Source organism: Tachypleus tridentatus, chromosome 13 (genome assembly GCF_004210375.1).
Source record: "Tachypleus tridentatus isolate NWPU-2018 chromosome 13, ASM421037v1, whole genome shotgun sequence".
Taxonomy (NCBI): Eukaryota; Metazoa; Arthropoda; class Merostomata; order Xiphosura; family Limulidae; genus Tachypleus; species Tachypleus tridentatus.
In genome coordinates this window covers 230,395,210-230,412,484 of record NC_134837.1, presented here as the reverse complement: position 1 = coordinate 230,412,484, position 17,275 = coordinate 230,395,210, and the positions used below count along the sequence as shown (strand labels likewise).

Here is a 17,275-nt window from a genome sequence, read left to right as displayed (position 1 = left end):
CATGAGAATTATCAAAATGATTAATCAATACATCTAAACTTTATGCTCTATCAGAACTAAATGTATGTTTTCTTTGTATAGTCCATTAAATGTTAGCCTACTGTTTATAACCAGTTCAGTGTTGATTCAAATTCATTGAAGTTACTTATCAATAGATCAAATCAGGTTAGAAATAATACATGCATGACAATTTAAAACATTTTTTACTTTAGATTTTCTTCTATATATTCATTATACAAATTTGATCTTGTCTCAGGCCAGCACAGTACTGGTAGAAAACAATACTAGAAGCAAGGAGGAAGAAATTCCACTCCAAGAGATCCCTTGGTTTTTTGTAGGATAAGAAAGGAGTAGACACAGGGTTTAACTTCTGAGATGTGTATCTTCTCAACTCAGCAGATACTTTGAGATGTGTCAGGAACTTCATGAAGGAAGCCCCAGTGCATCTCTTCACTTCTGATAGGTCAGTAAGAACAACCTCTCCAGTCTGCTTCCTGTGACTATGAGAGTGCTGTCTGTTCTTGCTTTTAGTTCTGCCAGTTAACAAGTGTTCAGCTATGGAGGTATCATTATGCTCCCTCACAGAGCTAAGCTGAGTGACAAAATGCTGTCTCAGCTGAGGTAAAGTATAACAGTTTGTACAAATAAGTTATATACTCTAATTGCCTTCTCTTGGTTAATGATGTCACACACTTCAATGCAGATATTAAGCACAAGTACACTGCTTGGAGACCTTACAGTGTAGTTGGTTCAATATAAAAGATAGTTCATACTCTCTTTACCAACCTGTGTGACTCAGGTTTTCAGAGACATGGATTGTTGAATATGAGGCACAAATAGCATAACATTAGTTTGTCTTGGCAATATAACAGATTCAAATGATATCCAGTTTATTTTATTTATGTACATTGGAAAGGATCACCTCCAAAAAAATTATGACTAAGCCTGCACAGAAAAAATTGAGGGTACATTAGTTTTGCTACCATATCTAATTGACAAAAGAAACAGTGCACTTCCTCCATTATCGAACATTTGGATAATTCACAAACACATTATCATTATGACTTAAGACTTGCAAGAAATGACATGACTCTACTTGCAACTTGACTTTAATGATTTGTGACTTGACTTGGATTTACAAAAAAGTTGCCAGGAGACAAACACTTTCAACATCATTATAACCAAGATCATTAGGTTTGTACAATGACACCTAATCCAAAGACATCAGTTTAAAAAATATTTTAAAGTCACATGCATAATTATCTACTACAGATCAAACTACTACAGATCAAACTACACTCACAGATAAGCATAATTATCTACTAAAAATCAAACTGTATTCACAGATAAGCATAATTATCTACTAAAAATCAAACACATTTCACAGCATATGACATCAAATACTTAATATGATACATTGTTAAATATCACAACAAGTGACTTAATATCATTCAAAAGCCAAAACATTGAGACTCTGTGTTCATGTTGCATATGTAGGTTTCCATCATCACAATAATGCATTCTTACCCATTCCAATACTACACAAATAGCAAGCAACTGACATAGTTGATCAGGACTGGAACTCTGATCACAAAAGTGGCCCATGTAATACATTTAATAAACTTAAGGTTCTGTGAATTCAAGAAAGCATTTATGATTTGAATGTATCAAAGCTAAAGAATATTTCTAACTGATAAATGTAATACAGAGACAACACATAGTAGCATATTTCCTACCCATTTAGTCATAAAGGCCAAGATAACAAAATATGATGAACAGGAAGAGAATATTATCATCTACATTATGTGACATACAGTATGTTACTGAAATGTCAATAAACATATAACTTTTTTCTGTAAATAATTTACAGGTAATTGGCACACAAAACATGCATTGATTAACATACAGATCTGCTCACATACTAACAGCTGCCTTTTTATGAAATTATGTGGTGAAGATATAACATGTGATACATACATATGGTATCTATCATTAATTTTATACAAGGATTTATTCAAACTTGACTTAACCATTGTAGTACCTTTCTTTAATTATAAAAACCTTTTCTTCAATAATTTACAATATGAGGTCTCTTGAGGAGTTGGGACCTCCTTTCTGTTCTGCAAAACAAAGATCTTTTATTTTGTGTGTAGAAACAAACAAACACTAATTTCATTGCATTTTTTAAAAAACAACAACAAACCTTTTGAAAGGCAGGAGAACCTAAATCAGTATGCAATACGTGAGTACAACTCTTCATGAAAAAGGGTGAGCTTGTAGCTTTATTGTAAAGCTGAGTGTATACTGACAGTGCCATTTCTGGTGATTCCACATACCGACACTCTCTAACACTTGACTACAACAAAAAAAAGATTCAGCATAAATAAAACATTTACCAATAATCTATTTGTAATTTCAATTTTAATATAACTAAACCTGTTCTTATAAAGCAACTGCTCGATAAGAATTTTAAGTTTCTAACAAGATGCAGAGTTGCTATCCCCAGATTCATCACAAGTAATGAAAACAATAAAAAAATATAAAATTAATATTTTAAACTGAAATTAATGATAAAATATAGCATATTTAATAAATTTGGACCTGCATGGACAGCACTTAATTTAAATAGTACATTTGTGATGAACCCAATAACTTGCCTGTAATGAACAAATTACTTTTATCTTATCAAAAATATTTAGTTTTTATTGCATAATTTATTATAATTCAAGTTTATCTATTTATAATATGGTTATTAATGAAAATTTTCTCATAAGCAAAAGATATTAGTTTTAAACACTGTTATATATTATAGTTTTGTAAAATAACAAGTGATTTCAGAGACTATCTTTCTTCAATTGAAAAATACAGAAAAAGATTCAGCAATTTTTAGTAATAAAAATTAGCATGTCATAACAACATTTGTTTGAAATACAAAAAATAAAATTACTGGGAATAAAATACAAAGAAATATAGATAAGCAGAATTACCTCAAGCTTCAACAAGTTCCCTTGATGAGTGAATATACAATATTGTTGCTTGCTGTCTTTATCATGTCCAAAAGAAACATGAAGTTCAATAACAAGGAATAATACAACTTGATTCTTTGATGTATCATGAGATGAATCACCCATTTTAACCACTGCTTGGAGATGTTGTATCTTGTGATTACCCTATTTAGGTAAAATTTGTTAAAACTTCAGTGACTTCTTGGAAATCAAAGCAAACTTTTAAGGATGTGTTTCAAAGTAAAAATATTTTTTTAATATTGAATATGTGTATAGTACATATTAATGAAAAATTAGCTATATTATTTTACAGCTTAGTTTTGTTTTGGTTTAAACAGTGGCAGCTTTAGCATTGTGTAGGCCTAGGAAGTAATCATTTTTGTGAGTCATAGATCCTATGTAATTTTACATAGAATAAAATTATCAATGGGCCCTTATTAAGATCATGGGCCCTGAGGCTGAGCCCCTTGTAACCCCTACCTAAACATGCCACTAGGTTTAAGTGGGTCACTTGCTTTGATGAGAGTTAACATCAATTCAATTACAACTAAATGTTTTTGTTCCTGTGATTAACTAAAGCAGATCAGTGTTATGATAAAAACCAAAGAGAAACACATCAGCTAAGTGCATTATTTATATTCAAACAAACATTTTATGATATTGTTGAACAGCCTAAACATTACTTTTAAATTTTGTTCATAATTTTATGTCTAGTGTGTGTGAAATTCATTTTGATCTCCAGATTCAATCAGTAAACAAGGTAACAAACCAACAGTTGTTCTTTTTGTCGTGACCCAATGAATCAGATCAGATTTTACAAATATGAACTGTCTATAGCAATCAAAAGCAACCACAGTATTGTTAACCTTGAATTAATCCCAAGTGTGTATGTCTTGCATATTCATCACTGAATTTCTGCCTTGCCTTAAAAGCGTCAAACAATAGGGTGGAGGAAAAAAAAACAATTGCCACTTGTTTGAGTTAAACACGTTTGACAGGATCTTTTATGATATTACCATTAGCTCATAAGCTGCCATCTCCAATTCAACTACTTTTGTTACTTTTTATCTTACAGACCATCAAATAACTACATTTTAGTTTATTGTCAAAACAGTTATAGGGACTATGGTTATCCCATATCAGGATTCTAAATGTATTTATACACTAGTTTCTGAATGTGTTTGTTGTCTGTTTTTAGAACAAAGTCACATTTGATTATCTGCTGCTTTGTATACTGTAATGAACAGAACTTTGTATTTTAGCATTGTAAATCTGTAAACTTCTTCAGTCTCCCATCAGAGGGCTTTTCAATGTGAGTGAAACTTACAGGTACTAAAGCATGTGCAGAAATTAAGTGTCTGGAAGGCTGCTTTGGACCTGTCTATTTCATGTTTAGTGTTAATTAACATCTAGCTTTAAAATATTGATGATTTTCTCACACAATGGAGTATTAGCACTCTAGCAAAATTAAAATGTTATTTTAGTTAAAGTGAAAATTAACTCCTGTCATAATAAATAATCTGAAGTGAAATACATCAGATAGTGGAAAAAAACTATAAAATGCTACACACATAACATATATGTTAGATAGACAGGGCAATACTATGGGTGACCACATTCATCTCAAGCATGAAATACTCTTCTCTCAAAAGACACTGTCAAAAGAATCTTTTGCTTGGTGCTTACGAGTCACATAGGTAAGTGGAATGTAAGATTACTCAACCAGCCATTAGATCACATGTGGTCAGCTAAAGGCTACATAATTAGGCCATTCCATATTGAATAAATACAGTACTTACATAAAATACTTACCACAATTATGAGTTGTGAGAAGAAATACCTTAGACCCAATTCCCAAGGAGGATGTAAAAAACAACAAAAGAGATGTCTGAATGAACCTGATAAGAAGATCAGAAAGACAAAAGAAAGGAGAATAGAAAGTCAGCAAAGTAGACACCATTTTATGTATGTAAAAGTAAAGAAACTTATCCTCTGCAGACCAAATCTAGAAATAGATCAGACACCAGAAATGTACATCAACTGAACAGAATCAGCAATGGAAAGGTCTTTATGTAGGAGTGGTTGTCATCGAGTGAAAAGCAACACAATTTATCACCTGTACATTGCTCACCATGACTGTGGAAATCCACACAGGTAAGTGGAATGAGTCCACTGATTTACTTTAAATCCTTAAAAAGCTCCCAACAAAGTTAGATTTGATTAAGGTGAGGGAAGAGTGATGTCCAGGGTGGTGTGGGAGCAAGTAACCAAATCATGACCTCAAGAGAAGAAAAGAATACACTGAATCTCTGGGTATACCTACAATGACAGGCTAGAAGCTACTGTAGAGGAACAAGAAAATCAAAGGAGTCTACAAAAGAGACAAGTATTCTCATGCAGGAAATGAGAGCCTTGGTATCAAAAGCTCCTTGTCTTCAACAAATAAGGAAGGATGTTATATATTAGAGAGACTCCCAGATAAATAAGATATAAGATAATGGGTTGAAACTGAAACTGTCAGCTCAACCCACCACCCAAAATGTGATGACTTCCAAAGGAAAAAGTAGGTTGCAACAGAAAATCCCATACTGGAAGGGGTAAATACAGGATAAACATCCATATGATAAAAAAAATGAACCTGGTATAGCAATGATGTATAAGCCTAATGATGACCATGAAAAGTGCTGGATGAAACCTGAATGCTGAGTTAAGTGATGGGAAGAGAAAATTTGAAATATGTCCCCAAAAGCACAAATTTATTACAATAAAATTAAATTGAAGATAATGCAAATGGAAGTTATACTAGAAAAAATGTAAAATGCTATATCATTCTTTCATATAATAAAGAAAATATAAATGTGAATTGTAATGAAAGTGTACACAATAAAACTAAAAAATTCCACAAATTCCAAAAGGGAAAAAAACATGCCTTAAGACAAGTAGTAACAAGGAGACTAGTGTTAATTGGATAACTTTGCAAGGATGTGTTGCCCTCCTGTTGGTGAATGGCTGTAGTCTAGTGTCGTCTAATTAACTGATGCTGAGGAACTACCTTCATCAGCTAGAAGTTTAATATTACCAATTTCTGACTCTAGAACTGATGTTTTCTATTTACTGCCTAAAATTCATAAACCCAACAACCCTGGTATACCTACTATATCTACCTGTAATGCTCCATTAACCTATCTCTACTCACTCTCTACTTATATTTAGGACATTTATTATGCCCTCAGACTCTACAACACAGTTTTAAATCCAAACCAGATTCAGTCATTTTATTTAATATGGATATCAAATCATTATACACTGTAATACCAGAATAGGAGGATTTAATAACCTTAAGACACTTTCTTTGACAAATGTCCTGAACTTCATCTCTCCACTGATACTTTAATCTATTTAGCAGAACCAGTTTTAAAATCCAGTGGATTCTGTTCTAACAATGAATTCTATGAACATGTTAGCAGTGTAGCTGTGGGAACTAAACTGTGCTCCAATTTTGCAAACCTTTTTGTTGGATATATCAAAGAACACATGTTTGCACAGCATAAAGGTTCCTTACCCTTACTATACAAGAGATATATCAATGATATTGTTGAAATCTTACTTTGCCCAAACTAGAAACGCTTATTTATTACACAAGTAACATCTGTCCTTCACTTTCTTATGTGCATAACATTTCTGATTCAACACTACAATTCTTGGATATTCTACTGTAATCTTTTGATAAAACAACAACCAGTGTTCATTATAAACCTAGAAGTACCCACAACTATTTGTACTTGAATTCTTACCACACCATACATATAAAAAAAAGAACATCCCAAAATCTCAGTTCATTAGACTGCAGAAACTGTGTAGTGAACTTGTGGATTTCAATGTCAGCTCAGAATTGGAATAACTTTTCCATGCTTGTGACAATGTAAAAAATTTTGCAACTCTGTTGGAAATCAAGATCACAACTCTTCTCCATCTCTCATGGAAACAAGTTCTGAACTTTCCTTTACCAGACTACCTCTTATCCTCATATATCACACATAAAAAACAACTTGAGAACATTATTTTGAATAATGTTTACATTTAAAAAGAACCTGATGCCACTGAACATATTTTTTCAAGACCTCCCATAATTTCCTACTGTCACATTTTACCAATATCAGAAACTACATATTTCAGTGTAGCCTTAAAACACCCACCTCAACAGACAAGTTTTATTGTAAGTAAATATCCTTATAATAGAAAATGCTGTAATGTGTGCTTACATTGACTCATGAACATCCATGCAGGGTCCAAAATCAAGTTTTTGCACTAAATAACAGTAAAACTGCACATCAAAATGTGCCATATATTCTGTTATTTGTTTGTGTTGTGGAAAATTATACACAGGAGAAAAACAGTAGATCATTAGAAGAATGTACCAAAGAACATCTCAGAGATATAATAAATTGCAATGCAGACAAACCAGTGACCCAGCACATGAATTTTCACAACATCACAACCATGCCTTTGATCATTTCAAAATACTTGCTTTGAAGAGGGCCTCTATAATATAACAGAGAATTACAATAAAACAAAATTGTCCACCCAGATGGGATAAATGAACATTTTAGCTTTTTGTAATATTTCTCACTTCAATTTTATCCTCTCTTAAAAAGTTGGATACAGTAATTTACATAACTATTTACTTTTTTCTTTACTTCTAACAATAATCCTACATTTACTTTTACAAATTTCCAGTTCTAGATTTTTCTTCTTTCTAAACTCTAATGCATATATCGTGTGTGTGTGAGCACACGTGTATATTTCATTTTGCATATGCATTTGTATGGATATATGTGGGTATCTATGCAAATATAACTTCCTATTGTTTCACTAACTTGTAAGCATTGTTATACACAATTATTTGTCATATTATCACAGGACTTTTTATTGAGAATTTTTTCGTTTTTGGATTTACTGTTTAATTACCGATACATAAAATGGGCATTGCCAAAATCCTTGTATTCACAACAGTATATATGTATATATACTAAAATATACCTATCTGTAATTAACTCCTTGTTGTCTTCAGTGGCTTGACCTGCAACATAATTCTTTTACCTCTTTCAATTACCACCACGTGCAATTTCATACATAGTTCTATTTGTATTTGTGTTGTCATTTTACCCAATCTCATAACTACCATTAAAAAATATGAAGTATATCTAAATTACCCTTTTTTATTTGAAGAATGACTTCAAATTATATCATGAAACAACATCTGTTTTTCCTTTAAAACATGTCTAACTAATAATACCAAGTTGTAAATCACTTAGCAAATTAGTAGCTTACTTCATTTTATCAAAATGACCTAATGCATTGGATACTCTTGAGTATACATTGTGTAAAACATTGTCATTATTATTGTTTTATTTATTTTACCTAATCTATTAAGTTTCTAATTGTGAAATTTTAGTTGTTTTTATAATAATAAATAAAGAATAGATAAAAACAAGGAATATAGTATCTACCTGGGTTTACTTTTTTATGTTGAATGTCAATGAAACTTAACCCTACTTTTTTATGCCAATGCAGTAAATAATTTTATTTAACAAATAATGTGCCTAAAAAATCAAAACACTAACACTACAAGGCAAACAATGAACTATAACGATTCTGGCTATAAGTAATATAATACTAAACATCAGAGAGAACTCTTGACAGTTTCTGAAAGATACTATGTGTAAGGTGGACATGGCAAGATGGGTCCAATTTTTTAGTTTATGGCTCCATAACCAAATAAAATTGAACACTGTAAAAATTATTCTAAGCCTGAATAACAAATATGTTATAATGAATTATTTTCAATAAATTCCATACTTCTTAGAGGGGTGGTAAATAAGAAGAGAGACCCAGACTGCAAATATCACTATTCTTATATTAGAGGAGATTACAGTTTTCTTCTTATATAATTAAGAACTTAAAAATTAAATAATATTAAAATTTGATTTGATAGCTAAGTTTTAATGCCAAGTTTATTTGTAAACCATGATAACCAATCAGTTTTATTAAATTTTGAATATAATTCAGGAAAATATTGTGATATGTGAAGAAAAGGGTACTCATATGGAAAGAGTTAAATACTCAGGTGATCTAATTCATACATAACACTATGTAACAAAATTTTACTTTTTCTTGTTCCTGTGCAGAAAGTGTTATTTCCCAGTTCCTTATGCCTAAAGTAAATGGAAAAGACCTATTTTTCTCTTCAAATGTTGCTTTTCTGACCTGGGTAATGAAATTTTCAAACTTACCCATTTTCCAAAACATTCCAGGTAGGTTCAGTGCTGAGGAGCTAACAGAGAATTTTCTCAAACTTACAAGAATTTTCTAGAATGTTGTAAAACTTGCAAGAGTTTTCTAGAATGTTGTAGCACTTACAAGAATTTTCTTGAATTTTTCATAGTAATACATATACAGGAGCTCACCACTCACCACTTCAGTTTGGTTCTAGCTGCCTAAGTGAACACATAAACCTATCTGATTTTATCAGAGGTGGCATCAAGAAGCTGCAAGAATTCTCCAAATACATTCTGCTATGTATGTAGCCAATCTATTAATACAAGAGCAAAAAAGTACTCTGTGACAGTATCTGCTAAAATATGTGAAGCCTACAAGACATATTTCGGCATGCCTCTCAGGGATCAAGCCAAACCCTGAGCACCTTATTATACCTATGAGGACCGCAAAAAAACTCTAGAAGGTAAGACAGACAATTGCTGTTTGTTTGAATAGTAAGATTTTATATTATACACATTTTAAACCTTTTAAAATTTAAATATCTTTTTTTTTTCTTTTAATTTCCTATAGTATAGAAAAAAATATCACAAAATATTTTGCATGAACCTCTTACACATTAGTTGTGGATGAAATAAATTTATTCTTCATAATAACAATTTTATTTTGCTCTTTTGTGGGATGGTGCAGAGGGGAAAAGAGAGCCATGACACTTGCTATTCCAAGAATTTGGTGTGAACCCACTGACCACTCAAGAAATTGCTACTTCTGCAAGATGGACCCTTCCAAACGTCAGGCTTGGAAGAATGCATCTGCTATCATATATCTCGACTTTCCATCATCCATCACCCCAGTGCCACACTGCCCTGAGCTCCTTTGTACCCACTGTACCAGAGAGAAAGCAGCCACCCTCACAAAAGAGCAGCAAATCAGAAGAGGAAGTACACGTTGAAAATCCAGATTACAATTTCAGAGGGGCAGATGGTGAGAGAAACTCATACTACCCTAACCAAAGAGACCTCAATGACTTGATTAGAGATCTTGGTCTAACAAAGTTGAATGTCGAGATTATATTTGGGGGCTGATAAGTGAAAAACTACTCACTTCTAAACATTTTTATTCATTTTTGTATAACTTTAATATAGATACATGTAAATCTTGATTCATATGTTGTTTTATTCAGACCTCATGTAAATGAAAAGTGCAAGTTTGCCCATTTTCACATAGAAAATACGTTAATTTCTAAATTTCATTATCCAGGTCACACAAGCAAAGTTTGAAGAGAAAAATGGACATTTTCTGTACTTTTACAACATAAGAAATTAAAAAATAACCCATAGTATCCTGGAACAAATTCTATGTTACATGGTGTAATAAATTAATCAAAACAACAAAGTCTGATGTAACTTAAAAGCAAAGGAATCTATTGTTTCAGAGTTAACTAATTATAACAAAGAGCTTACTTTTAAAACAATTCCCTTCACCAAGTCATACCCATCTAGTCCTTCATAGGGATATACAGAAAGTGAATTCAGTAGCAGTGGTTTGAACGTCTTGTTTCTAATTGGCTTGGTTGGATTAACTATAAAAACAAACAAATATTAAGAATTTGAAAAAACTTGAATTTATGTAAGAAAGAATATCTTCATATACTATATATACTTTTACACTGTAAAAAGATACTAGCACATACATTGTTCTCTTACTATTATTGTGTTAGCACATACATGGTTGTCTTATATTCAATATATTGTTATAACATTTTCAATCACTGAGAGAGTTTCTTTGGATTATTTGCTGAAACATACCAAGTACAGTCCACGTAAAAGTAATGAATTACTTTATTTTTAACATTACTTTGACACAAGTTGTATGCCTAGGTTCACAAACAACATTGTAACAGGAAATCCATGACTAATGGAACCTACAACTAGATTACAAATAAACTTTTTTATGGAATTTCCTTGCTAATCAACCTATTAAATAAATAGATATAATAGCTCTCACTTCTAATACTGAATTACTTTCCTGACACTGAGCTGAATCACTCACTTATTATTTGATAACTTCTTATTTATAAACTTTCTAGATACTGTATCAACTCCATCATTGGCAGCCCCTCTAGTAAACAATTAAATTATAACATTGAAAATACAAGTTACAACAGAACATACTAACACACATCCTTATTTGCTGATATTATGTAACAAAGAACATTCACTGTTTTCTTACTGGTGATATGTATTGTGGCACACTAATGTTTTCTTAATTGTTCTGTATATTATTCCATACACTGTTATCCTGTTGGGCAGCAATTTAGACTAGTTAGTATTTGCTATTTGTCACCACTTGAATCTATAACAAAAGCAGGATAAGGTTTACCCTATAGTCAGTCCCATTCATTGATGAAAGTAACATAGAACTAATTAAATTAGAATTAGATAACAAATGTAATATAACAATTGTAAAATTAAATACCCTACTATCAGCTGTTCTTGTAGGTGGACCATTGGCAGTTACATTTTTAATTATGATAAATTGTTAGATGGCATAACCAAAAAGTTACACTACACTTTATCTTATTATTATAAGCTATATTTTTTAACATTGTAATTTGTTTTTTAGTTAATTGGAACTGCAGGTCATTATGATAGCATTAAATTAGGTCTAGAAAGTTTTACAAACTTGAAATCAATTTTTTCTAGCACATTTGAAGGCAGATTATAAATAAAAGATAGAATTATTTTCAAGGTAGATAGTAATTCATGATGATGAGAAACCCACTTGAAGTACAAATGTATTCTAAAGACATCTGGTATGGGTATTAAAACTTTAATTAAAATAAAGTAATTAAAGTTTTAATATTCATACCAGCCATTTTTAGAAAATAAGGTAGAGAGTAGTTTCTGGCCAATAAAGTGAATCAATTAGTGTTTTTAATGAAGTATTTGGCTCTGTGTTAGATACCATCCATACTTAGTTACTTTATACAAGTTTATTCTTTACATTAGTATAGTACAGATAACTTTATTTGCAAAGATAGTATAAAAGTTACCACAGTATTCAAGCATGTAAAAGCATTATAAGAAATAAATTATTATCACTCACATGGACTGGACTTTGAGTTAATTTTACCAGATGATTGAAAAACTTACCAACAGAAGAACAATGTTGCAACACTATAGATGCAAATGCAATTCATCAGCTTAGATTTATTCTCCCATTTACCATGTGCTCACTACTAACCCTTAATATGTGACCAGCAAAAATTTGCAATTGTTAAAAAGATAAAAAAATCCTTTATGTTTCTTAACAAAGATTGTTCTTTGAGTGAAACTCATGCATATCTCTTCACAACACAACGTAATATAATACGTAATTTGATAGATGTAAACACTGACTTTCTATAGATGACATATAAATAAATGTAAGAGAAAATTATTAACAAATCCTGAAAGAGAGGATGAGACAGGAGTATAGCTTTCTATTTAATAGCTCTGTAACCAAACAAAATCGAGGGCTTTAAAAATTAAGGTTTGTCTGAGCAATGATTTTATAGAGAGTGATATATATTTAATTTTGAAGTTTTTTGAGGGGTAGTGGATCAAATAGAAAAGAGAAGACACCTAAAGAAAATTTTCACATCTGTAGCACTAGAGAATATTCAGGATTTTTTAAAATATTGCTTTATAGAATTAAGCTTGTATATACTATTAAAATATCAAAACATAATCTCCAAATGTTACTGAAGCAAAGAAAAACCACAGAGTCTTGATATTAGTTGAAAAAATCCAGATTCTTGATAAGCTAGAAAGCAGGATGAGTATAGTATCTATACACTGGTAATATGGCACAAATGCGTCTTCCAGAGTACAAATAGGAGGAATAAAGAGAGAATCCAAGCAAGAGTCACAAGGCTTCTTCTCCTATACGTCCTAAGGTTTCTCATGTGATTAGGAGAAATCTTTTTATGGAAAAAATGGAGAAATTACTAAATGTGTGGATCACTGAACAAAAATGCTTTGTTGTTGATAGCTCAGTTATACCTGTGAAAATGCATAGTTTACATAAACAGAGTATTCAGTAAGGATGGAAGTACTGCAGATGCCAGTGAGTTTCAGGCAAGTTGAGACTGGTTTGCTAAGTTTAAGCAATGCTTCAACCCGGATAATGTGAATATGCAAGGTGAAGCCAAGTCAGATGATAGCAATACAGCTGTGGTTCCTTGAATTTATTAAGGAAAAATGATATGCCCCTCCACAGGTGTTTAATGCAGATGAGACAAGACTCTTTTATAAGAAAATGGGCAACAAGACATACATCACAAAGGAGCAGAAGGTAGCATCTGAGTTTAAGGCTTTTAAGGATAGGCTCACTATGCTTTTTTGTGGGAACATATCAGGTGATTTTAAATGCAACCCTATTTTGGATAATGCTCTTGTCTAAGACTCTGACACTGCAATTCAGCCATCCTAATGTGCAGATAATATTTTTAACTCCCAATACTATATCTATTGTGTAATCAATGGACCATGAGTAATAAAAACATTCAAGTCTTACTACATGAAGAATGTCTACAAGCGTGCAGCCCACATTATAGGTTCCACTCTTTTAGAAAACTTAACCAAGTTTTGTAAGTATATAACATTAAGGACTGTATTGACATTACCTAAATATCAAGGGATGAGATGAAAGAGTCTATCATAAATGTATGCTGGTATCATCTTTGGCTTGAATTTGTGCATGATTTAAAAGGCTTTCTGAGAGTTGAAAAGGAAGTTACCAATATCATGACTCCCTAAAAAAACTGCAGGTAAGGGGTTTGATAATATGAGGAGGTGGTTGAGCTGCTGGAATGTCATTACCAAGAGCAAATGAATGAAGAACTTGAAGCTCTGACAGCCTCCAGTGACAGTGATAAAGATTCTGAAAAGACAGAACTTGTTAAACCAATCCTCAGAGTGAAGCCTGTGTCTGATTTCCTATGCAAGCAGATGAGTTCACAGAAATGGCTGAAGATATGGATACTTTAATGGAAAGAAGCATTCAATTTAAAATAGGGTTATGTTCTAGCACCCTACAGAGAAATCTTGAAAGATTTGTAGAGAAAAGCCGAATACCCAAAAATTACTGACTTTGAAGCCCAAGTCAGCTGATGTAATGCCTTCTAGCCCCATCCCTACCAACTTTTACATATGCTTCACTGGAGTTTGAAGTCAAATTTTCCAATGATACATTGGCCTTAACCCTTAAATGGCAGCTATCGTGAACTGGTGCTGCTACCTATAACATTCCCACTGTTTAAAAATTAAACTAACCTCTCAGATTTCAAATCTATTATCATTATCATTGCAAATCTTTCTTAATCTCATCAATGAAAATTATTTGCCTTCATCATTCACAGGCAAGTGTTTCAATAAACTTTAGTACTCTATTATTTCATTTATTATATTTTCATTTACAGGTGTAGGATATCACATGTGAATGGTATGTTTACAATTTTATATTTTTAGTTCATATACTTTCATAAAAGTTGTTTATTATGACAATTCTAGTGAAATCTAAACTCTGAGAAGACTGATGCAGATGATTCTGTGAACGTGGAAAGTTTTGTGAACATTGACAAGAATGTTTTAACAGAAACTGATGAAATTGATTTTAAATCTATAATAGAATTGCAAGATTGTAACAGTGTGAGAGATTCAGAAAACGAACAAAATGGAAAAGAGAGTGAGGAAATAGAAATTCTTACTTTATCGCAAGTGTCAAGTTATATTTATACTCTCAAGTTGTATGCAAAAAATGAAGGGGAAATGAACTTCAAGAAAAAAGTTCATAGAATTGGCATCCTCAATTAAATGCATGAAAAAGCCCATTAAAAAAATGAAACAGTTGAAACTGGATGCTTTCTTCAAATAAATTTGATTAAGATTTTGTGTACTTGTGTATATTTTAATGTCTGTTCTTATTCTAATCAATATAGCATAAACAGTATAATAACTTTATTCACAAACATCTTACTTCCCTTGGTTCAAGCAAATATAACGTTTCAGTCAAAACTTACATATAATTAAGGAAATGCATGTTCACTATATTTCAGCCAGAAAACCAGCTTAAGCTGGGAATTTTACTCAGTCCTGTGTGATTCTACCTTAGACAGGTTTTACTATATTTTATGTAGAAAATTATTACTGGCCAGGATATACACTTCAAACACCTAACGACAGTATGAGTATTCATCTGGATTATTATATAATGATTTGTTGATGTATTGTTATTGTATAACACAAATCCAAAATTTATTTTTATTTTTCTTCAAATTTACTTTTATAGTTGTCCCAGTGTTCTTTGAAGCTAATAAAACTGTTTGTATAAATAACCAGATATTTGTTAGTTTGGCCAAATGCTCAGATATTCACTATCAATGTGAAACATTATCTGCTACTAGATCTAGGAGAAAGTAGAATTTACTAAATGATTATTTGTTGGTCTAATGAGATTCAGATAATTTGAATAATAATAAGTAGTTATAACTAGAAAGAACAATATTGATTAGCTGTTTATTTTTCCAAGTTATAACATTAAATGATTAAGTTTAACAATCTTGAATTAATCAAAAAATAACAATGAGAATTCATAATGGCAATATTTTGATTACATAGATAGGTGAAAGAATCTAAGGAAGTAATAACTGGAAACATTTATTTTGATTAGTTCATTATGTTCATGATATCATTTTCAATTTACTTGTAATTTTGGTTAATCATTAATTTACATGATACTTACTAATTGATTTGATTGATACATACAAGTAGCTGTTTACATCAGTTAATCAAGCTAATCACTCATCTCTACCTGTTACATTTCTATAATCTGATGTTTCACAGAGAACATTTATTAACTTACACATTGTTGTCAAGAGGCTTGCATATACATTGTTACTAATATGTACTGTAATATAAATGTGTTGTCTCACTAGTAATACAATACTGGTAGAACATAATTTGGCTTTAATTACTACTAATATGTACAATACCTCATACACTTACAACAGCACATATGCTGCTGTCTCACTGAGGAAATGTGTAAATATATGTAATATTCCATTACAGACAATGTATTCTGTGCCATAAATTTTGTTGAATTACTGACATAATGTTCTGTAAAACTGTTGTCTCACTAGTAATATACACTTCCAGACAAATGCTGCTGTATTACTGTCAACATGTAATGAAGCAAATACATCCTTGTCTTACTGATATATCATGTAGAGCACACACTATTCTCTAACTCTATTTGATACAAATGTTGCTTACTAATAAAATATAAAACATACACTGCTGCCTATCAGATAATATGTTGTCTTATTAATAATGTGTACACATGCACAGTTACAGACCAAAGTGGCTGAATGGATAAGTACAAACTGGATGGAGATAGTACTCGAAAACCAGTACAAGGTTGATCATGGGTCATAAATCCAGCAGATAATAGTTACGTGCCACTTTTAGTCCAATAAAGAAAGCTTCTACACCAAACCAATTGTTTTTGGATCTCTGCATGAAAGATTTGTTTCAGCTTCTACAAACTTATATGAAAGATGGCTCTATATAAGATGATCAATGATGTATCTTCCCTTAACCCATAAACACAAACAGGAACAACTGAAGTGGTCCTGACATCTACCACTGAAGTCATTTTTTTACACCTGGGTCAAGAATCAGTTCACAATGCAACTCATCTGAAAGGAATGTAAAATATGTAAAGAGCCCATGTACATCATAAAGAATTCCTATAGTATTGGAATTTGACAACCAAGACATAAATTTCCACAGATTGACATACAGACCTCCTTTTGTTTGAGGGCAGTACTTTCACTGGCCAAAGATATAAGGATAAAATTCTGGATCTCTGTATTTGACCAAATGCAGGTTCAAAGAGGGGATAACTTCCTTTTAATAGATACTAATACTCATTTACACAAAGCATGTGTT

General features: G+C 31.6%; 1 protein-coding gene across 1 annotated transcript in view; it reads right to left on the bottom strand.

Moving 5' to 3' along the window:
- Positions 1-17,275, bottom strand: part of LOC143236481 (uncharacterized) — a 121,166-nt gene that overhangs the window by 89,744 nt on the left and 14,147 nt on the right. Inside the window, exons 4-6 of the mRNA XM_076474767.1 lie at positions 10,745-10,863; positions 2,988-3,170; positions 2,204-2,356 (exon numbers count right to left, since the gene is read on the bottom strand). Coding sequence (XP_076330882.1) covers positions 2,204-2,356; positions 2,988-3,170; positions 10,745-10,863 — 455 coding nt within the window. The remainder of the gene's footprint in view (positions 1-2,203; positions 2,357-2,987; positions 3,171-10,744; positions 10,864-17,275) is intronic.